Consider the following 22,265-nt stretch of genomic DNA (forward strand, 5'->3'; position numbering starts at 1 on the left):
CCCAAATCCATCTATGATGTGTCATAAATAGTGAGTCATAATTCATAACCTTAATTCACTGAGTTGAAAATATGAATTAATTGGTTGGTCAAATTAAGTCATTAATCAGTTCCTGTAGAATTGCTTTATTATGAAACTGAGTAGGCATGTTGATAAATCAATAGATTTTGTTTAAATATGTAGATATACATATAGGGGCAACTAATTATTATAAATCAAAATGTAAATTCCTTAATATTATATTTCTTTTATTTAAGACGTTGTGATTTTTTTTTAAGAGTTCCTGTTAACTTTATTTTATATAAATCTCTGAAAAACTATGAATTTCATTAAAAAATTAAAATAATTATTAGATATTTAAAAATCGATAACTTATCGTTTAGCAACAGTGCGTGGCCAGGGCTGCCAAAAACAGTGTGCAAAGTGTGTATTGATTGCGTGTGTGTGTGATTCGTGTGGCCGTGTGTGAGTGTCACTGACTGATATTTGACAAGTAAGAATAAAATATAAATAATAGAGGGTTTTCTGCGATCTAAACTAATCCTGTTAACCATTTGCCGCCCCAAGATGATAGCAATGGACGAGCAGCGCGGCGACAAGATCTACGGCGGATGCGAGGGTCCGGACGCCATGTACGTGAAGCTGATTTCCTCGGACGGCCACGAATTTGTCGTAAAGCGCGAGCACGCTCTCACCTCCGGCACAATCCGGGCCATGTTGTCCGGACCGGGTCAATTCGCCGAGAACGAGGCTAACGAGGTGCATTTCCGGGAGATACCGTAAGTAGGAGGAGGCCGAGACTCCGGCCCACTGCCCCGGCCGGCTGTAGTTCTCACCTGGCAGCGCCAAGTCATCGCAACTTTGACCTATTGACCGGCGACAAATTTGCACAGCTACTTACATATGTACACACGTATGCACAATGTACATATGTGGCGCCATGCACACCCTACCAAAATGCACGGATTACAGATAGTTCAGTACGACTTAGATCATCTGAGTATTATACGTAATCTTGGGTACAAACAACTACGGTCAAGAGATTAGCACAAAGTATGACAGCAATTTCATTACAATCAATATCACACGAGTGGATTACTGTTTCTAAAACGAAATGTTGGTTAGATCTAACTAAAACTAATAGAAAACTTACTTTTAGAAACTAAACTTCTATAATGAAAAACCACAGTTTCAAGTCTTAGGTACAACTACGGTCAAGAGATTAGCACAAAGTTGGACAGCCATTTCATAACAATCATTACCACACGAGTGGATCACAGTTTCTAAATCCAAATTGCTAAACAATATTTGGGTTAGATCTAACTAAAACTATTTGAAATCATACTTTTGAAAAACTAAACTTCAACTAAGCAAAACAACAGTTTTAAATCTAAGGTACAACTACGGTCAAGAGACTAGCACAAAGTATGACAGCAATTCAAAATCAAAATTGATAACAAAATATATTTGTATTTAAAGTATATTTACAAATTTACATAAAATTTTTTCTTTTGTAAAAACAAGTTCAAACTAACCAAAATAAAAGTTTCAAATTTTATTCTACAAATTTTTGAATTGATTGTAAAAATAGAAACATAACAACACTTCAAAAATTAATTATAATTCCTCATTTTCTTATATGAAACGTTTCAAATGTACAAGAGTCTTTGTTACCAGTTTGTTATTATAGGGAGATATTTTCGGTTTTATATTTTTAGAAATTGTAAACATTAGTTTTATTTTCGTTCTATTGATAAGTATGTTGAAACTAGCAGAAATTCCACATAGATTAAATGCTATTACTCGTAAATTCCTTGATTGAGGGCGTTGGACCATAACATTGTTAACACAAAAGGCGTGTCATTTTCATAGTAATCCCCTAATCAAGCAACTAATAATGGTTTCTTTACTTTTCAGATCCCACGTCCTACAAAAGGTCTGCATGTACTTCACCTATAAAGTGCGTTACACCAACAGTTCTACCGAAATACCCGAATTCCCGATCGCTCCTGAGATCGCATTAGAACTTTTGATGGCGGCTAATTTCCTAGACTGCTAAATTATATTGTTTAATTTGAATTTACATTATTTACAAGTAAACGGAGGAAGGCTAAAACGCGTAAAGCTTAATTCGCCCATGTTAATTTGTAATGAAACGAGAAGATTGTCCCTGCGAAGAAATAAATTTCTGTTGATTTCCTAAAAGATCAGATTTGTAATACTCCTTTTTCAAATAACATGGCTTTTTATTAAACATCAAGAAAAGTGGGTGTTAATTTAAAACTACTTGGAGTGCTTGGACCTGGATTTGGCGGCATTTTTGTTGTTTAACATGGCGAAACGCATTTGCTGGATAAGCCATTGGACACCCTCGCCAAGACCTTCGCCGGATACGGCACTGCTGGAGCAGATGTGCCAGGGTTTCTCCTTGATGTTTTCCAATCTAAGAGCTGGAAAAAGGATGTTCTTACTTTCGCTTCGCATTAAAGCCATTTAAGGAGTAGGAAATTAACATTTTAAGTGTTCAATTTAAGAGCCACTTGTTAAAAATACACTTGTACCTGCTGCAATTTTAACACTTGACAGGGAATCCTCCATGTCCATTTTATTTCCATAAAACAGAATTGGCACAATACGGTTGCACAAGTCGGGATGCTGTAGCACGAGATCCAGCTCATCTTTCACCACCACTGAAATGGATACTTTTAGCAATGGGAGTTTTATAATTTCCTCCATATCTTATACCGAATCTCATGCGATCGCTGGAATCAATCACATATATTATTCCATGACAGTTCTTAAACTGGTGCTCCCAGAGGTTCCGGTATCGTGTGGCTCCCGACATATCAATTGCCTTTATGGAAACACCAGACATGCCTGCTCCAAAAGGATATATGTATATAATCACACTGGGTGTTTGGAATATTTCACAACCACTTACTATAAAACTGCTCCACCATAAAGCCAACTGTGGGCACCACGATGGAAGCCTGTTCGCTGGATTTCTTAAAATGATTGATTATCGAGGACTTTCCGCTGTTGTTTAGTCCCAGCACCAGAATCGTCATTTTATCCTTTTTAATCTTTATCAAGTCGGCCAAATTGTGCAACATTCCCATTTTACTATGCGAGTGGCATCAGCTTTATTTTGTTTACGGCGATACTTTTGACATGTTTGGCCCTGCAAAGGACTTTTAATTGCCATGGCAACGTCTTTATGCTGGCATCGATTTATTGAAACTTTTGGCCACCTTCAACTTTGCCAGCCGCTTCCGATTCGCTCGCCCACACACATTTTCAAGTTCACCTGGGGCGTGACATTGAATATTGGCTCAATAAGAAACGGAAATCCGGTTTAAAAAAAAAATGTTTAAATGTACAATTTTCTGTTTTTAGTTTTATAGAATGGTATCTAACTCGGATGTGATGCACTCAATTTGAAAAGTCTTTCCCCATTATATTAAAAGCATATATTTGGACTCATGTTCTCTAGGAACAGATGCTCTTTTGCATAAAGCGAAAACTTGTAGCCTTTGTTTTCGTTATAATTATTTCTCAACGTTCTAACGGTTTCAAATTTAGTATGCGGAGAATTAAAAAAAAACCTCTCTTTCAAGATATGCACGACGCTGGTACTACTGAATATTACGATTTTTAAAGTTTTTCGGAATGCAAAGCCAAGATCACAGAACCAATACATTTGTTATTTTTCTTTAAAACAGAATTTATATATTTTTAAAAGCGGTCGGTCCTGACTTTGGGTTGTGGTAGCTCCCATAACTTCGTTAATATGCAAACATTTTTTGTTTAAAAGAGTTTCTGGTGCAAAGTTTCATCGTCTACCATTTGTATTAGCTTGTTTCACTTAAATGAGTGTTTTTAAATTATTAACTTTATCATAAAACGTTATCAGTCCTTTACTTAAAAGGCATTTTAGTGAGGCGATAATTTGGGATACTTGTACGCAGTCGACAGATTTGTACAAAAATTGGTGGAAATATAAACGACTACAATCCTAATTAGTCGATTAAATAGTCAAGCCCGAAATGACTCTTACAGATACGTTTCACGTGTTTAAGATAGTTTAATCTGGTGAATCAATCCAGTCTGTGGTAACTGTTTGCGATAAATAATGTTGATCAGAATTACGAGTTTTACGTGTTGACACAAGCCAAGGTTTATTTTAGAATTCTTCTTAAAAAACATGGTTAGAGCTCCTCTACTTCTTGGTGTTCAGGATGATACCATCGTACTTCTGCTGGAACCACTTCATGGCATCCTCCTTGGTGAGGCGGTGCTGGAAGCCAACAGTGCCGGACTTGCGCTTCCTGTGGTTCACGTTGTAGCCTGCAAAATGCCAGAGATACGGGAGAATAAGTAATATGCCAAGGGGTTATACCGGGGAGAAACTGTAGAAATTGTACCGTGTGGACCTGCATGGGGCGAAGCAAGTCCAACTAAGCACATCTTCTTTGTTATGCGCACATTCACTGAGCATCAGAGCCTCGATTGGCAGAGATACCTAATTAAGTGCACGACTATGGGGGCAAAGGAGGAGGATGCTTACCAGGGCGGCCCAGGACGACGTAGAAGTCCAGACCATAGATACCGATGGAGGGATCGTACTTGATGCCCAGATCGATGTGTTCCTGGATGCCGAAGCCAAAGTTGCCGGTGGAGGAGAAGTTCTCGCGACGCAGCTCGTACTCGCGCACCTTGAGGCCACGCTCCAGGATTTCCTCGGCCTTGGCGCCGCGCACCGTGCAGTGGACAGCGATCTTCTCGTTACGACGGATACCGAACGAACGCACCGTGTAGCGGGCCTTGGAGAACACTGGCTGCTGGCCAGTCAGCTGCTCCAGCACCTGTTTATATAGGATACAGATACATTCCAGTTAGCCGTCACCATGGTTCACCATTAAGACCACTATCTCACCTTGGCGGCACGGGTCAGCCTGTCACCAGACTCGCCCACGCAGATGTTCAGGCAGAGCTTGCGGATGTGCAGATTCCGCATCGGGTTCTTCGCGGGATCGCGCTTAATCTTCTTCGTAACAGCCTAGAAACAATCAAGGGACAATCGTCAGTTTAGGGGGTTCCACTGTAAACACACCGCACAAATTTCCAAGCATCACATCATCGCACGTCGCACTTTTGCATCCCAAAAATACGGTCGAAAATATGTCGATGCGGCCACAATTTGTTCGTAAACCTACCGCCATTATGGTATGTAGGGAAGAAAGCTGCTCACAGGAATTCCTCGCTGCAAGAAAACGATTTAAAAGCTGTTAAATAAAAATATCACCAAAAAAAACGCGGAGCACTCACCGGAAACTTGTAAGAAAAGAAGGAAAGGTTAGTGTGGCCGCGGTGAGGCGCTCAGAAGGGCCTAAAAAACACCCGACACGTGCTGTTGTCGTGCTGTTATCGAGCTATCGTTCTGTTAGGCGCACTATGTTCCATCACTAGCTGTAAGCATGGAAAACAATAAACAAATGGGGTATTCCGTATATTGTTAAGTGCACAATTGTTGAATTCGAACAGCTGGTTATCAGATGTTTTATGTAAATGCAATTGCAGTCCGGTCAGCAAGACCCAATTCGCTCAGAAAAAGTAATTAAATTGCTATGCGGGGTGTTAATACACAGATAAAAAGATATACATATGTTAACAGTCTGTCTTTCATCCCAGTTAACATAAAACCTTTAAGAATATATTTAAAATGTGGTGCCCAGAAATATAATTTGTTTTAAATAATAAAATAAGACGTTTCTTTTATTTTTACTAACTAACGCTGCTTAATTTTTAAACTAATTCATACGCTGTTAACACTACAATGTGTGCTGTTACGCGTAAAAAAGGATATGTTACACGAAACAGAAAGATTTTTTAATATTATTAAAAAATTTACATAAATATTATTTATAAATGTGTATTTAAAAATCACTCACTATATATCCCTCATACCCATTGTTGTCCTTGATAAAAAATTTATTTTTACCTAGGTGGCGTAGATTTCAAAAAATATTATACCTTCCGTCTTTTATAAAAATTATTTGAATTATTTAGTTAAGTTGAAAAGGTAAAAAAAGAAGGAACCATTTTACGACTTACAATTTAACTGGCATCGAATGAGTGTTTATAACGTATCTTAACAAAAAAAATTAAAATTATATTCTTTGGACCATCCTAACAAATGATTGTATAATATACAAACTTAACTAAAAACACGATTTTTTAATATATGACACAGGCTTGCAGACGCACGACACTTGAAAACTTTCAATACGTTTACCTCGAAATGCTATCTTGGAGATGTGGGTAGAAAGTGTGCGCCTTTTTATGGTGTTTATTTATTTACTTAAAGCTTACTTCTAGTCTGAAACCATAAGCTAACTAAAGGCAATTAGCAGCAGCAGCTAGGGTTTACGGGTCGTCTGGGGTAAAAAGACGCCACACATATCTACACACAAAAAATTTTCTTGGTCAAATTGACAAATGAAGTTAGTTATGTATCTTTTAAAACAGTACTTTACTAGTTTTTAAATTAGGTTTTCTAGTTCTTTGTTTACAATTTAATGGGTAAACTACTGTAAGCATAGTTATGATCGTGTGAAGTTTGTGAATGATGCGCGAATACGTGGGGATTGATACCCCAATCGGGGGAAAAAAATATTAGTAGTGTATTCCAATTAAAATATGTATTTTATTCCAAATTTGTGATTTCTACACAACCAAATCTTGAATCCGCCACTGGTGTAATTCTTTTAAATCATTCATTTCCTTTTAAGTCTCCTGCCAATAAAATACTCTTACACCAACGTTTAGTCCCTTTCCGGTGACAGAAAATATTTAAAGTAAATATGAATAGCAACATATTAAGTATTTTCTGAGTTGATTTAAATATTTTCAATTTAAATGATGCAGTTTTCTATGATTTGTATTAAAAGTTAAGTTTTTTTTAATTCAAAAATGAAGTACGAAACTTTAAATTCAATATCCAGATATTTACTTTGATTTTTCATCGTTTTTTGCAGTGTACGGATCGGCTAGATCGACTCGGATAGTGATCCTGATCAACAATATAAATAGTATATTATTTATAAAATCGGAAACGGTCCCTTCTTCTTTCCGACAAATCTAGAAAACCCTTTTACTCTACGAGTAACGGGTATAACAAAATGCCAACCCTAATTTTCCGCTTTTTTTCTTTGTGAAACCATAAAAAAAATTTTTCAATCCTGATTTTCGCAGGCGAAGCTGTAGGCGACCTTGCTAGTCCTTGATATAATATAACACATATCTGTATGGTGTGTATAGCACGTGAACCGTGCCTTCAACTTATCTAGCTTGCGGAAATGAAAAATAAATAAATGTATTACGGCTTCTGTGATTGTGTGAAGCGTTTTACTTTGCAAAATATTTCGACCCTTTTGGACAGCAGCACATCTAATTATCTGTGAGGATTACAATGCTATCTCTTACTTTGCGTTTGATAAAAGCGTTCCTTACTGTCGTTCACGTGAATGATATACAATCTGCAATAACCTACTGTGTAAGCACCATTCCAACCAGAACAGCAGCCACATAAGAACGTACTACCCATAAGATGAGCGATGGACCATCCAAAAGTGGGAGAATTGCCGCAGGAACGTTCATTGAGTTTTTCAGAGTCACCGCTAATGGCACATAAAACCATGAAGCAGGTAAGGTCAAGGATGTTACATTTCCTGGGATATGATCCATTAGAGACCGTTTCCAGAATGAGGTGCCCCAGTGGACCTGGTCCCTCAAGTGGGCGGCCATTGGATCTTCAATCGGAGCGGCTGTTCCAGTGGGATATTGCACGGGTGTCATGAACAGTCCCGCTGAGGTGATTATATTTTTAATTCCACCAGTGCTGCCTGAGTTCTCAAGGTATCCCAACTCTTTCCCCCAGGTTATGCGATCCTGGTGCAACGAGACGTTGATTGCCCGATACGATCTGGATTTGGGCGAGTCAGGACTGGAGCTACTGTGGTCGGCCCTTGTCTCGATATTTCTGGTGGGCGGCGCCATTGGATCAGTGGTGGGCGCTACGATGGCCAATAGGTACGGACGACGCGGTTGCTTCAACATTTGTGGCATTCTTCTCGCCTTGGCAGCCATTTGCTTCTACGCGTGTCGACCCCTAGATTCCGTAGAGCTACTCCTGCTGGGGCGGCTGCTAGCTGGTCTAGCCGGCGGTCTTATAACCGCCTTCATGCCCATGTGGCACAGCGAGATCTCGTCTCTCTCCCAACGCAGCACATTGGCACCCCTCTGCCCCATGGGTTTGACCCTGGGTGTGGTGGTGGCCCAGGTTTGTAGCCTTCGTTCGCTGCTTGGAGGTCCTGAGAATTGGCACTTATGCCTGGCCTTCTATGGCCTTCTCGTGGCTGTGTGTTATGCCCCCTTCAGATGGTATCCCGAGAGCCCCAAGTGGATGTATGTGGTCAGGGGGCGCAAGGATGAGGCACGTCGCCAGCTGCAGCAGCTGAGGGGCTACACAGCTGGTAGCGCCGCCCTGCAGGCAGAGATCGATGAAATGGAGATGGAGGCTGCCTCAAAGGTGGAAGCACTTGGACTGGTGCAAGTGCTAAGCGATCCTCAATACCGTCTGCCATTGATCATCGTGTGCGCCTTCCTAGGTGGCCAACAGTTGTCGGGCATTAATGCAGTACGTATTGAGAGATTGGATCCATAATTTCCAGTTTTTCACTTCTTCATCCCGCTTGTCTTTGCAGATCTTCTTCTACTCCGTCTCGATCTTCCGCAAGGCGGGTCTGTCCATCCAGGCATCGCAATGGGCCAACTTGGGTGCAGGTTCCCTGAATTTAGCCACCTCCATGCTGGGCCCCATTTTGCTGGAACGTTTAAATCGACGACCACTGATGCTCTTCTCCACATTCTTCTGCACTGTCTTTCTTTTCTTATTTGCCATGATGCTCTATTTTATTGTAAGTATTGTTTAAAACAAATATTCCTCAAGACAGTATATAACTATTATTCTTTCAGGAGAGCTTTAGCTGGTTTGCCATGGGCTGCATTGGCTGTATTTTCCTGTACATATTCTTCTTTCAGTTCGGACTGGGCCCCATGCCCTTCTTTATCGGAGCAGGTGCGTTGTACTTTCTTAAAATCGATCCTAATTTATTATTATATTTGTTTTTTGCCTATCCACAGAATTGTTTGAACTTGCTCCCCGTCCAGCCGCCATGTCACTGGGTAGCGTGGTTTACTGGATCTGTAACTTTATCATTGGTATGGCCTTTCCCACGTTGCAGAACGCCTTTGGCGCCTTGGTCTTCTTACCCTTCTCAGTGGCCTGCCTGCTGCTCTTTGGCCTTACAAAACGCTACTTGCCAGAGACGCGGGGACGTGAGCCTTCCGAGGTGGCTCCGCTTGTCGCCTCAGGTTTTAAGTCAAAAGTTCTTCTCAACCATCAGGCGGTGAGCCAATCGTAGACCAAACATATTATTCTACCAAGGCTCTTGGCCGGAAAACTGATTGAATAAACGTTTAGGAAAACAGTTAATGCTGCTCAATAAGTTTAATCCAGACCGCTGTTCTTCTCACTTAAGGGTCAATAATATTGATCCTTAAAATAAATGGGGATAATAATTTTATTATGTCATGATACTATGATACATACATATGTGTTCTGTCATTAAAAAATTTTTATTTCAAGTTCAGTCTACTAAAAATATCAAATACTTACATATATGTATGTACATCATTATATGAAAAAGAAATTCGTTGTTCAATTTTCAATACGATGCCTTTAAGTCACAAGGTCAGGCCTTAAGGATAGCTGGACTATACCTATATGGCCTGTTCATGATCACCTCCTCTGACTCTTTAATTATCCTACCAGTTTATTGATAAGGGGGAATACTTAGTCGAATCAAATCTGTGGAGTTGAGTACATCGTCGGATTAAAAGCCTCCGGCTTCTGGATATTGCAGCTCCCGACGAAGCTCATGATCGGTTATCCCGCCGTGATTTCCGGGAAAATCTAATCAGTCATAATGTCAAGCTAAGCCACAGAATCATCATTATTCTTAGTTCTTAAAAATATTAGTTACTTTCTTTTTTGGTTCTGAAAAAAAAACCCAAACTATTCCCGAAGCTGCAGTACTTTCGGAAGCGACACACTGAAACGCAATTTAAGTTTTGATACAGATTTTGTGCAAACATCTTTCAAAACAGCGAAATTGTATTTTATTTTGAGTTATCATTGGTATGGCAAGAATAACATAAACATTTACAAAAATTTTCCGAATAAAATTGTGGACACTTTATGCATTATATTTAAACTACGCATGTAATTTGCTTGGGGAGTCAAAATAATCAAAAATACTTTATTTTGTAAATTGGATTGAACAACGATAGGTTTTTTAAAGTCTTTAACAACATTTTCGTGTTTGTATTCTTTGATGTTAACGGGGTCCAATTTTATCGAAACTACTTTAAATGCTGTAACTTCTATAGACCTACCAGTTCCAACGAACACAATCTTTGAATATACGTCCATAATAGTTTATTTGAATTATTTATTATTGTAATAATGTAAATTTCATTGAAGCATTTCTCAATTTCGAAGTGGGTAGCTGCAGTTTCTTTCGGAGCTTAGTCGATGGACTTCATCTTGCAGAGGTGGTTAACGGGTATCATCTTGACCTCGTCATTTATTTTGCAGACGAGGACGTCACCCTCTTGCTTGGACAGCACTACGCCCACGGATTCGCGCTCCTCGCCGTAGATGACCTTGAATTCATCGCCGCTGTTAGGTGGCACTGGCGCCAAGTGCTCGCTGACAATGGACACACTGCGATCCTCTTGGCGCAAGAACACAGAGCACACCCCGTTGGAAACGGTACGGATGATGCCCGTTTGTCCAACAAGATCGGTGTCGTCGTGCGTATGAATCCGAACCTCAATGTCCGTAGTACACCAGTCGCCCATCGATGAGTCCAAACTGGCTCCAGGTGTCTGGGGATTATACGGTGACTGCGGTATGCCACCCGGAGTATTCGGCGAATATGTCGATGGGGAAGGAGTGTTCATGTAGCCAACTGGATACGGCGACGGAGCAGGGCTGGGACTTGGATTGAATGGGCTGTAGCTCCTGTCCGATCCATACAGAGTGCCAGGCGTTTGAGGGGCAAACTGGGAAGTCATCTGATAGCCAGGAGTGCCTAGAAGATGCAAACAGATTAATGTATGTTTAAAAAATAAAATAAAAGCACAGCACTTACTTGGATTGTAACCAGGGCTTGGACTGGGTTCCTCAAGGGAATAATCGAAATCGTTGTTCCTCGCCGGCGTTGTGTTTGCTGTAGGATCCCAAGCTCCATGGCGAGGCGTCATGCTGCCATCGTGCGATGGTGTCATTGTGCCATAAGGAGTACGAGTATCCGTATCCCAGTTGGGCGTTTGGCTTCCCACCAACGGTGTCTTCGATCCGGCAGCGGTATAGCTGGGTGTCTGCGCTCCGTAGCCGGGAGTACGAGCTGGAGTGCGTCCATATGTGGAGACACTGCCCTCCTTTCCGGTAACTCCCACAATGGCAATATGATTCCGGTCCACCGAAATAGTCTGACATGAGGTATGCAACTCCACGCGAGCCGTGCTTTCAGTTGCGTCCTTGACAATACCCACAGCTCCCTTATAGGGTCCACCACTAATCTTGATGGTTTTTCCCAAAATTTCACGATCACGGGTCACACGGAAGCCGCCTCGTCCACCACGCGCTCCACCGCGAGCTCCACGACCACCGGATGGATGCATGGGCGACTGTATGCGCGGCGACATGAATCCCAAGCCACCCAAAGTGCCGGCATTATTAACATTGGTCTTGCTGCCTCCAGCCAACTGCAAGTGACGGGTTTTACACACAAATATTCCGCCGTTCTCCGTGTACATGCGGCAATGGAGAAAGGCCAGACTGCGGTACAAGTGCTTTATCTCGCCGGAACGTCCCTGAAAGAGACTTACTTAAAGAAACGCCACAAATCGGTGGATATACAAGAACTTACAGCATGGGGTCCTTCCATCACCTTGACAATATCACGCCGGCGAATCTGATTCTGATCGGCATCCAGAGCCACCGTATTGCGGTTCTCCCTTCGCTTGTGCAAAGCAGTTGGCTTGCACTCGATGCACTTGCCATTCATGCCCAAAACATGAAAGTTTTCCCGCTCCAATCGTACGATGACGCCAACATTCTGGGAACTGTAAAAGTACAAGTCTTAGAAGGGTCTGATTCTCACGAAACTAAATAAACAAACTTACTCGAGTTGCACCAAATCTCCCCATTGGAACTGTCCGAGACAGTCGACACCTGTGGCCACATCTGAGCACAGTTGCAAGTCCCTTGGCAGCACCTCCAACTCGTGATTGGTTAGATCAGAGACGAGCACTACTCTGGAAGGCTCAACGCGAATGATGAGACCAGTTTCGCCTTCATAACGACCGGCCAACACTCTGGCATGATCTCCTGTCTTGAAGTACTTGCGCAACTCACTGGCTTTGAAAATCAATGGATCCTGCAGAAATCATTTATTAGTTTTGTTGAACGTTTTCATATTTAGCAAAACATACCTTAAGATCTTGATGTTTGGGCATGACAGTAATCATCGTGCCATCGATGGCTACAATCTTAGCTTGCAAGTTCTCCAAATCTCCCACGCAAACCTCAACATTGTCGCCCATTGAGAATGAGTGAGCCGAAGTGGGATCGTCCTTGACGGTGCCCAAAATTTCCAAGTTGACCTCTTCATAAGAAAATATCCAAGTTAATAATAATGCAAGGAGGAAAAATTGTAATTGACTTACCCTCCGGAGATTCTTCAAAGCGTTCTAGCTCGGCTAGAGTGGGCTTCACGCCGTCTGAAAGAATGGCTGACATGGTAAAGTTCTTGTACAGGAATCCCTTTCGGGAGTATCGGTTTCCCTCGAACAGTAGAAAATCACCATCCGAATGGACCTCGCCTCCGATTGCCCTAAAGAAAATCTCGGTTAGCCTTGGCTGAATATGTAAAGTGTGGAAAATGTGTACCTCACTGCCTCTGGATCGAATGGTTTTGCTGCTGGACGACGTTTCTTCTTGCGCTTGCTATCGTCACTCTCCTAGAAGATTTTAGATGTTTAGCTTCCATTATTTTCTTAATAATAGTTAATTGGCTTACCGTTGCTGTCGTCCTTAAAGCTCCACGCATCCGTGTGTAGTCTATACGTGGGAGCAACTTCAGATGCACTTGGTTCTGAGCCAAATCCACATAGTCCACCTGGGCAATGTCGTCCTTGTAGAGACCGCGCTTTAGGCGAACCCATTGCTTGACCTTGAGGCCAACCTGCTCCTTGACCACCTTCAGCACATCCGTCATTTCCTTGATGGGGACCATTTCTTGCTTCCATTTGCCCATCCGAAGATTACCCACGTTGTCAATACAAGTTTTAACATGGGTCTGCTTGTAGGCTTCCAGATAAATATAACCTTTGACGCCCTCTGGTGCAATAATCGATTTGATTTGCAGGGGATCATCTGTATTCAGGTAAGTTAAGAACTTTCTCATCAAAAGAAGAGCTGTGGCCTTCTCCTCTCCTATGCGACATTTTACCATCCACAAATTGGGATCCCTGCAAATACGTGATATTAGATGATTGCTCGTGGTATGGGTTTGCGAGAAAATCTCACTTAATGCCTGGCAACAAGGTTTGCTGGGTAATCTCGTCTGACATCTCTTCACCGCCATCACCAAAATGACGCTTTGCTATGGACTCGTCAGCGTATTTTTTTCGGAGATACTCTTCAATCTCGTCCTCCTTTTGAGTGCTAAGTTAAAATAAATAAATTAGACTTGGACCTGATATTTGATATTTCCATTAGCTTACTCCCAGAGATTTGTGCCTCGTCGTCGAATTTCAATGTCCCTGGCCGTGGGTCCCAGTTCATCAATCTCGTTACCCACGATGCCAATCTCATTGGCACCCTCCTCCCACTCGTCATCTTCATCGACCTAAAATGTATAGGATTATAGTTATGAAAGCGAAGAAAATAATTATTAGCTTTACGAGGACCCACCTCATCGTCTACTTCGGCTTCGTCAATGATAAAGCCACCGAAGCGCTCCTTCTTTTTCTTCTTCCTTGGGTGATCGTCGTTCTCCTCCTCATCGTACTCCTCGGAATCGATGTCCTCGCCTGGCGGCTCCTCCTCCTCCTCGCCCGACTCATCGCTCTTGGCACGATTATCACGTCTCTGTGGGGATTCAGAGCCTGATCTCGAATGTCCCGATTGGGAGCGCGATCTGGACCTGGAAACGGACCGAGATCCCCGCGAACCAGACCTAGATCGCGATCTTGATTTGGATCTGGCACTGCGTTGAGACTTGTTGGAAATGGATCCATCTTCGGAGCCGCTATCCGACATATTACTGACTTCCGAGTCCGACATTCTGGTCTAGGTAGGTCTGTAAAAGTGCAGGATAGAATGGGCTATTAAAACATCTTAGGATTTTTGGCTTTGAAGGAAGATGATAGCACACATATGGTACTCGGAACTATATGTAAGTGGCTGGCGGGCGTACAAACATATGTTGATATGTAATGTGAATATAAGAACTTCATTGGGTTGGAAACACTACCTTTTTACTGTAGCATATAAAGAGCTTGCCATATAATACCTGGTGCTCCAAGTACTTCTATAACACAAACTACGAAATCTGTAAACGTGTGCGAATGCAACGAAGCACAATCAAGTTGTTTATATAGCTCAGCCCTTTATGTAGAAATGGAATTGGGGCGTTGCCATTTGATTCTAACAACGCAGGTGTAGTAAAAACTGAATACGTACCGTTTCCTTTTGCTTTAATTATATATTTTTCAAGAAAATTGGAAGAAAAATTTTACTCTTTACCACGCCAGTGGTGGTAGACCTGTAACAAAGCGGTTATCGATAGCTTTTCGATAGAAAGGGGAACTAGTTCCGGGGGGCTAACGGTTTTTTAAGATCACAAAATTCAGATACACATAAGTATTTTCTTTTAGCAATATTTGTATAATGCCCATATAAATAAAGCAAATAGAAAAATAATTTAATAAAAATTTAAAAATATGTAATTATCTTAAAAAGCTGATGTGCCCAGATGCAGTAATCTCTACAAGTGCGGAACAACCCAGCTCGGATATTATCAGTTTGCAGATTCGGTCACACTGGCTACTACGGAGAAAAGAAGTAATCAAATCATATTTTTAAAAATAACCATTTCTGGCTGATTAATGCCAGTGGGCAACCACAATTCACTATCTTGAATCGGCAATGCAAGGATGAAGTGCAAACCCCGCAAGGTTTACCCAGTAAATCATCTAATAACCCTACCAACCCCTCACATCTGGCGCAGACTGTATGTATAAACAGATGCATATATGGGATGTGCATGTGTGTGCGTGCTACCACATACCGTATTTCCATAAACCGAGAGTTTGGCAATAACGAATATCTCGCTTTCCCGACCAGATTAAAGAATTCGGCTATATATGTAGCTTGCCGATCGACGGCCCGTAACTTTGGCGTCGAAAGAGAGTGGGAGTGAGAGTGTGTGTTGCTCAGTCTCAGGGCAGTAAGGTGTGGTTCCAAAGCACCACAAATAATATACAAAAAAAAAAAACATCAACGGGGTGGTGGGAAAGTCTCTTTTCTCTTCCACCTGTGAAGATTGGCCGGAAGGACTTTGTGGGCTGGCCAACTAGATATTGTGTCATGCAATCGATATCCGTAACATATGCTTCTGGTATCTCAGGTTGAAGCGTTTATCCGGAATCGCCCACTGTGCGGTAACTGTGGACCATGAACACCGCGGGAGCCAGCAGTCAACCGCCGCCCACCAAAAATGAGTGTGAGTTTCCAGTTCCACTCCTCCAATTGGTTTATCTTAGTTAATTAATTGTACATTTTCTTTAGTATTCCCCGAGGAGTACCTCATCCATGTGCATATGCCAAACAAGAGCTTCAAGGCTGTTCGGTTCAACGTCAAGGAGACCGTTTTCCATGTGATCCGGCGAACCGTCGAGGATCTGGGCACGGATGGACGGACACCAAGCATCCAGCGATATGCCTGCCGCATGCTGAACATGATCACCAAGGAGGTGATCTGGCTGGCCAGGAGCACCTCGATGCAGAAGGTCCTCACGCACATCTTGACGCCCGGCTGCTCGAATGTGGACTGCCCCAACAACCAGGCGGAGTTGAATGAGGGTCTGCTGGAGCAGGGCCGAAGGATCACCGACAACAGGGTGTGGCGAGTGGAGCTGAGGGTGCGATACGTGCCGAACAATATCCAGGACCTCTTCGACGAAGACAAGGCCACATGCTTCTACTACTTCAATCAGGTCAGTTGTTGTCATAGTGTCTGGTTATAACTTCTGTTTGAAAAATGTTTAATATCTTATGGGGAAAACTTATGTAAATAAGATAGAAACTAATGCCTTTACTTTTTAACGAAATTTTAATTGATCGCTTGTTGAAATAAGATAAAAAAAAAGCCGATTAACTCTAGATTACATTCCAAGACATTACTTCCCAAATCGAACTTCTAGATGGTACCCGCTACTTAAACTTCAATTAAAGATCTAGGGAAATCTTTAGTTACTAGGCTTAATGGATTCTCTTTCTCTAAATCCTTTAATTACCACTTATGTATAAATAAATTTCCTTTCTAGGTGAAGGAAGACTTTATCCAAGCCAATGTCACTTCAATCGACACTGAAGTGGCGGTACAACTGTGCTGTCTGGGCATTCGACATTACTTCAAGAACATAACCGTGAAGGCCCCGGACAAGAAGCAGCACATTGACTACATTGAAAAGGAAATCGGATTTAAAAGTTTTCTTCCCCAATCTGTGATAGCCACATCAAAGCCAAAGAATCTTAAGAAAATGATCCAAGTCGGTTACAAAAAGGTGTACAATTACAACGACATTGAGTACTTGACGCGGTAAGCATTCTTAAAGTCCAAAGTCAGGTGTCCATATAATAATGTTTCGTTTATTGTTACAGGTTCTTCGATCTTTTGAAAAATATTTATTTAACCAACTTTGAGCAGTTCTCGGTAACCTTGAGCTCGGCATGGAATATTTCTGGAATTCTACACGTCGGTCCTCACATTGGTAATTATTTGAGTGGTTTGCAAAATAATACCTTGCCCTGAAACATTTACTTTTTCCAGGAATCTCTTACCAGACTCATCCTCAGGCCAGCTTGACGAACGTAGCTCAGTTTAAAGATGTCGTTTCTATTAAAACCTGCACTTTACCAAAGGAAAAGCTGTCCAAGTCTAGCGAAAATACCACAGAATTAGAGCTACAAAACTTTAATTGCAATTGCCAGAAGATTAAAACGCAGATCAAAATATCAGCTTCCAACAATGTGGAAGATTTGGTTATAACATGCAATGGTATTAATGTGAGTTTGCAACTTCGGATTACCACAATTACTTTTTGTAATGCTAATTTATACTTTTAGACTGCTGAGAGCATTGCCGACCTAATAGACGGTTACTGCAGGCTGTTATCCAAAGACCTAGAGTTCACGATTTGGCAGCGAGAGACGGCAGCATCGAGTGATGATAGCGCTAAAGCATTGCCCAATGATACAACGCTGGGGTCTAATAAATCTACTTCGAGTCAGGGAAAACCCATGCTGACGGATGACTACGCCGAGATTGGATTGTTGGAGGGCGAGGGCGATTACTCAACACCGACTGTTCGGAATTATGAGTTGGACAGATCACATATAACCCCGAGTGCTAAGATTGGTGTCGGGCAGTTTGGGGACGTTTATGTTGGCACATATACTCTCCCGAAATTGGCCAAGGGAAAGAACTCCATGGGAAACGGCAAAGATAGCAATAGTGACCAAAGAAACGCCGATGCAAGGCCAGATGTCATTCAAGTGGCGATCAAGACATGTAAAGCGAATGATGATCCCGAAAAAACCGAAAACTTTCTTGCCGAAGCTTGTAAGTTTAACATTCTATCTTTTTATACGTACCCTACAATCTTTTGGTATTTTCAGATATAATGCAGAAGTTTGATCATCCCCATATTATTCGCTTGATTGGCATTTGCAGCGTAATGCCCATCTGGATAGTTATGGAACTGGCTAAACTTGGTGAACTGCGGGCATATTTAAAGACAAACAGCGACAGGTGATACTGAAGCAAAAGTAATTCATTGGTTATTTTTAACATCAAAATGGTTTTCAATCTTTAGGTTAAGTCATGGTACCCTACTGAAGTATTGTTACCAGTTATCGACTGCTCTAAGCTACTTGGAATCCAAAAAATTTGTACACCGAGATATAGCTGCACGTAACGTACTTGTTAGCTCACCAACATGTGTTAAGGTAATGCTTATAATTATTTCTTTCAATGATTTATTTGTATTAAGTTGTTTTTAAATTTCAGCTGGCTGACTTTGGATTATCGCGATGGGTTTCCGATCAATCCTACTATCACTCAACCCCCACTGGTAAGATATACTTTACCTTTACTTTGTTTGACTTACAAAAACTGTGATATTTTTAGTTGCCCTCCCCATTAAATGGATGTCCCCCGAGTCTATCAACTTCAGAAGATTCACCACAGCCAGTGATGTATGGATGTTTGGTAAGTTAACTTATCTAATTTCCAATTTTTTGTTTCTAATCATATTACTATATTAGGTGTCTGTATTTGGGAAATACTCATGCTTGGCGTAAAGCCGTTCCAAGGCGTTAAGAACAGCGATGTAATCTTGAAGTTGGAAAACGGTGAGCGCCTGCCGTTGCCTCCCAATTGCCCGCCCAGACTTTATTCACTAATGTCTCAGTGCTGGGCCTATGAACCCTTAAAAAGACCCAACTTTAAGCGAATCAAGGAAACTCTGCAGTAAGTGAGCAACCAAAGTCAGTTAATGCCAAATTATCTGTTTTTTTATTTCACAGTGAAATTCTTATTGAAGACAGCATAAATTCGTCGGAGACTCTAAAGCGAGAGCAACGAAAAGTGGCATCCATGTCATGGGTGGGCAGTGATGACATTGACATTCCGCCATCAAAGCCTTCAAGGGCTATGCACGATCCTGGTACTTAAATGGCTCTAAACTCCCCTTATTTCTATATCCTTAATGCTCTAATTTGTTTTAGATTCTGGCTTGATGCCTGAAACAACGGCGCTACCTCAGACTTATATTATTGCACAAAATCCCGCGGTGCTGGCCAAGCTAATGATGGAGAACCAAAAACGAGGCATAAATCCAGCTGCTTACACCACACCAGCTTCGGTATTTAATACTCTAGCCGTAGGATTAGATGACAGCAAATCGAATGTATCACTTAAGACTACTAAGCTACCGGCAGCAGATTTGTTAAAACTTGACCCCATCGCAGAATCCGAGAGGCTAAAATCACAATATTCCGCTAACAATAGAGCTAGTCAAATGGCTAACCCCTTAAACGCTTTAGCTACCCCCCTTGAATCATCCAATCCCCACCACGCAGGAATGTTTACAGGTAGTTTGCCCTCAAAGAGTAGCTTCGTCGTTTGTCCACCCCAAAATGAGGATCAAATGCAGGGCGCAAACATGTCCAACCCGTCTGTGTCAAAGGTTGCCGGCTATAGCCTGTATGGCAGCCTGGAGAGGCATCAACCGGCACCAGCAAAGCCCATGCACTCGAAGGGTGGCAGCTTGGAGCGCCACCAATCACTGATGTCAGCTCAAAATCTGGTTTTCTACAATACAAAGCCGCCAAACTGCACCAATACGGCGGAGCGTTCGAGGAGCATGGAGCGAAACACTTACTTCCATGCCTATCGCCAGCAGATGAAAACCTCCATTGAATGCGAAGCTCTACCCGAGGAAATCTACGATTTTGGAGGTGCTGGACTCAGGACCTGTGTGTCCGCCAAGCAGCAGCCGAAATTTAGTCCAATGATTAATATGCGGCCAATGGAAATTGGTCAACTACAAAACACAGATTGCATGGGTATGCAAATACAGCCAAATATACCAATTGGCCCTGGAGTTATATCTCCACACAACTTTGACGAAAGCCTTAGAAATCAGCGGGAATTAGAAAGGCAGTGGATCGTATCGGGTCCACCGAGTATGGCAGTCGGACCAAATGTTTCCGAAGGAGCTGCTTGCATGGCCACCTTGCAGGCCGAAGCTATGGGAAATCAGGTTTGGCCCTAATATTGGACACGTTGGCAGCCAAGCGTTTGCATTTCGTTTTCGTTTCCCTTCGTTTATTTCCCCTTATTTCGGATTTTTTATTATTTACTAGACTGTTGCAGTTAGCTTTTGATTTATTAAGGTTTTTGTTTAATTAATTTCAGTTCCTTTTTAAGTGATAGTAATGATTTTTTAACTTTCAGGCCATGCACAATGTTTTGGGCGAAAAGCTACGACAACAGCAAAAGGATAGCAACAGCGATAGCGAATGGTTGATTCAAGAAGAATTGCTGGTTAGTAACACTTAACTTATATTAAAAAATACTAGCTGACTTGGCATTCTTTTTATCAGCGGCAGAGATCCTGCTCAATACCTCAAGGATCGATAAATGATCACCAGGCACAAATGTTTAGGCTTGACTTCATGTCAGCCGGGCCTTCTAGTTTGCCAGACTGCTCGAATTCCAGCTCTAGACCCATGACACCGAATGCAAATCTCGTTTCGCTTAAGTCGAACCACTCATCTGCGGATCATTTGTCTGGGCTGACATCGGGCGAAGAGCAGATGGCTCCGAATTCTCGAAGTTTTGGCAGTGCAGTCACAAGTAGACCACTAAATCGAGCAGATGATGAAGTCTATTGCGCCACCACATTGGTGGTCAAGTCAATAATGGTGCTATCACAAGGTGTGGAGAAAGCGAACACCGAAGGCTATCTGGAACTGGTTAAGAATGTGGGCGTCAAGTTGAGAAACCTGCTCACATCGGTTGACAAAATATCCGTGCTTTTTCCAGCACAGGCCCTTAAGTAAACAGTTCCACTGTCAAAAATTTAAGTTATTTATTAACTTAGCGTTTAACATTTTAGGGAAGTTCAAATGGCACATCAAGTACTTTCCAAAGACATGCATGAACTGGTTTCAGCCATGCGATTGGCCCAGCAATATAGCGACACAACTCTGGACTGCGAATATCGCAGGTAAGTGCTAATAGCTGTTGATAAATCCTATACTCGAATACTAATTCTGTTTCGTATCAAAGGAGTATGCTATCGGCTGCCCATGTACTGGCAATGGACGCCAAAAACCTGTTTGATGTCGTCGACTCAATTCGGCAACGCTATCACCACCTGTTCCCGCCACCAGCCGCAAAAGAACCCAGCAGTTCATCAAGTATTGAGTCAACATCGGGCTCTATTGTCACAGAGCCCATTAATGAGCTCGGTGGCTATCTTAAGTCGAGTACTTCTGGAGATTTGCTTCAAACCACAGGGATATATGACAATGATTTGCATCATAACTTTAGCTCGCAGTTGCAATTGCAAAATCCAACATCGGGCATCGAGTTAGGCGGTGGGGGCAGCCTGCAGAGAGGGATGAGCATTGGTTTGGACACCACCAGGTCGACGAATGAACCCCTTCGGATTGTTGAGGAGACCCTGGGCAGCCCGGGTGAACATATGTACTGTAATACGTCCGCCCTGCACGGTCATGCGTAATTCAGAAAGCGAAGATACTTTATGACTAACTACTGTACATACTTAAAATATATATATCAAAATATGTATATCGACCGAACTATTCAGCGGAGAATTCGCTTATCTAAATAGGGAATATACATAGCTTTGAACATACTTACTCACTAAAGTTTGACGAGACTCCAACTCGGCCGGCCGCATTCTCACATCGTCATTTAGTCAAAATAATTTAAGAAACAAAGACACGTTTTTGAATGAAGATGGCTAGTAATAATATTTATAGATAATCTATCTGATCTAATACCGCTAAAAATTTATTTCATAATAATTTTGAGTGTGTTTTAAGACATTTATATTGTGATTTATAGTTTACCATAATAGGCTTTACTCAAAGCAAATTATTTTGGTGCAAGGTTCAATCACAAAAAAAATAAAAGGAATTACTAAACAAAAGGCGTCTTTTCTTGGTTGTTGTTATTGGTTGAATCCACTTTTTCCATAGTACATTTTAAATGTTATTATGTATTAATTCGTATCCCATAAGTAAATAGTCG

The 22,265-nt window shown here is 41.8% G+C and overlaps 6 protein-coding genes across 8 annotated transcripts; 3 read left to right on the forward strand and 3 right to left on the reverse strand.

Moving 5' to 3' along the window:
* The first annotated feature begins 401 nt into the window (after nucleotides 1-401).
* Nucleotides 402-2,130, forward strand: LOC119551031 (elongin-C). The gene is made up of 3 exons (XM_037860092.1): nucleotides 402-493; nucleotides 568-779; nucleotides 1,918-2,130. Exons 2-3 carry the CDS (start codon nucleotides 568-570, stop codon nucleotides 2,057-2,059), a joined length of 354 nt encoding a protein of 117 aa, XP_037716020.1. The 5' UTR covers nucleotides 402-493; the 3' UTR covers nucleotides 2,060-2,130.
* A 103-nt stretch (nucleotides 2,131-2,233) lies between these two features.
* On the reverse strand, nucleotides 2,234-4,003 carry LOC119551029 (ADP-ribosylation factor-like protein 6). Its single transcript, XM_037860089.1, has 4 exons — nucleotides 2,942-4,003; nucleotides 2,746-2,877; nucleotides 2,562-2,690; nucleotides 2,234-2,450 (listed from the first exon to the last, which is right to left on the reverse strand). Exons 1-4 carry the CDS (start codon nucleotides 3,117-3,119, stop codon nucleotides 2,284-2,286), a joined length of 606 nt encoding a protein of 201 aa, XP_037716017.1. The 5' UTR covers nucleotides 3,120-4,003; the 3' UTR covers nucleotides 2,234-2,283.
* A 142-nt stretch (nucleotides 4,004-4,145) lies between these two features.
* Nucleotides 4,146-5,346, reverse strand: LOC119551030 (60S ribosomal protein L11). The gene is made up of 4 exons (XM_037860091.1): nucleotides 5,217-5,346; nucleotides 4,937-5,059; nucleotides 4,568-4,865; nucleotides 4,146-4,347 (listed from the first exon to the last, which is right to left on the reverse strand). Exons 1-4 carry the CDS (start codon nucleotides 5,220-5,222, stop codon nucleotides 4,220-4,222), a joined length of 555 nt encoding a protein of 184 aa, XP_037716019.1. The 5' UTR covers nucleotides 5,223-5,346; the 3' UTR covers nucleotides 4,146-4,219.
* Nucleotides 5,347-7,570: 2,224 nt separating this feature from the next.
* LOC119550325 (solute carrier family 2, facilitated glucose transporter member 1) lies at nucleotides 7,571-9,556 on the forward strand. The gene is made up of 6 exons (XM_037858931.1): nucleotides 7,571-7,706; nucleotides 7,763-7,873; nucleotides 7,940-8,698; nucleotides 8,766-8,978; nucleotides 9,037-9,139; nucleotides 9,205-9,556. Exons 1-6 carry the CDS (start codon nucleotides 7,617-7,619, stop codon nucleotides 9,483-9,485), a joined length of 1,557 nt encoding a protein of 518 aa, XP_037714859.1. The 5' UTR covers nucleotides 7,571-7,616; the 3' UTR covers nucleotides 9,486-9,556.
* Nucleotides 9,557-10,346: 790 nt separating this feature from the next.
* Nucleotides 10,347-14,980, reverse strand: LOC119550324 (transcription elongation factor SPT5). The gene is made up of 12 exons (XM_037858929.1): nucleotides 14,879-14,980; nucleotides 14,108-14,495; nucleotides 13,918-14,042; nucleotides 13,721-13,858; nucleotides 13,212-13,662; nucleotides 13,082-13,152; nucleotides 12,859-13,025; nucleotides 12,625-12,797; nucleotides 12,316-12,569; nucleotides 12,060-12,255; nucleotides 11,280-12,003; nucleotides 10,347-11,219 (listed from the first exon to the last, which is right to left on the reverse strand). Exons 2-12 carry the CDS (start codon nucleotides 14,477-14,479, stop codon nucleotides 10,651-10,653), a joined length of 3,240 nt encoding a protein of 1,079 aa, XP_037714857.1. The 5' UTR covers nucleotides 14,480-14,495; nucleotides 14,879-14,980; the 3' UTR covers nucleotides 10,347-10,650.
* A 230-nt stretch (nucleotides 14,981-15,210) lies between these two features.
* LOC119549131 (focal adhesion kinase 1) lies at nucleotides 15,211-22,166 on the forward strand. Of its 3 annotated transcripts, XM_037856897.1 has the most exons (18): nucleotides 15,211-15,259; nucleotides 15,825-15,920; nucleotides 15,986-16,413; nucleotides 16,744-17,018; nucleotides 17,081-17,190; nucleotides 17,250-17,485; nucleotides 17,546-18,041; nucleotides 18,098-18,230; nucleotides 18,295-18,427; nucleotides 18,489-18,552; nucleotides 18,609-18,689; nucleotides 18,746-18,950; nucleotides 19,007-19,146; nucleotides 19,208-20,244; nucleotides 20,439-20,528; nucleotides 20,588-21,042; nucleotides 21,103-21,213; nucleotides 21,276-21,732. In XM_037856897.1, the coding sequence occupies exons 2-18, from the start codon at nucleotides 15,872-15,874 to the stop codon at nucleotides 21,730-21,732; spliced, it is 4,500 nt and encodes a 1,499-aa protein (XP_037712825.1). In that variant the 5' UTR covers nucleotides 15,211-15,259; nucleotides 15,825-15,871. The 3 variants fall into 3 exon arrangements, with proteins under 3 accessions (XP_037712825.1, XP_037712827.1, XP_037712828.1); XM_037856899.1 differs by having other exon boundaries at nucleotides 15,232-15,920; nucleotides 21,276-22,166; XM_037856900.1 differs by having other exon boundaries at nucleotides 15,235-15,920; nucleotides 19,208-19,344.
* Nucleotides 22,167-22,265: the final 99 nt, after the last annotated feature.

This window comes from Drosophila subpulchrella, chromosome 2R (genome assembly GCF_014743375.2).
Source record: "Drosophila subpulchrella strain 33 F10 #4 breed RU33 chromosome 2R, RU_Dsub_v1.1 Primary Assembly, whole genome shotgun sequence".
NCBI classification, from domain to species: domain Eukaryota; kingdom Metazoa; phylum Arthropoda; class Insecta; order Diptera; family Drosophilidae; genus Drosophila; species Drosophila subpulchrella.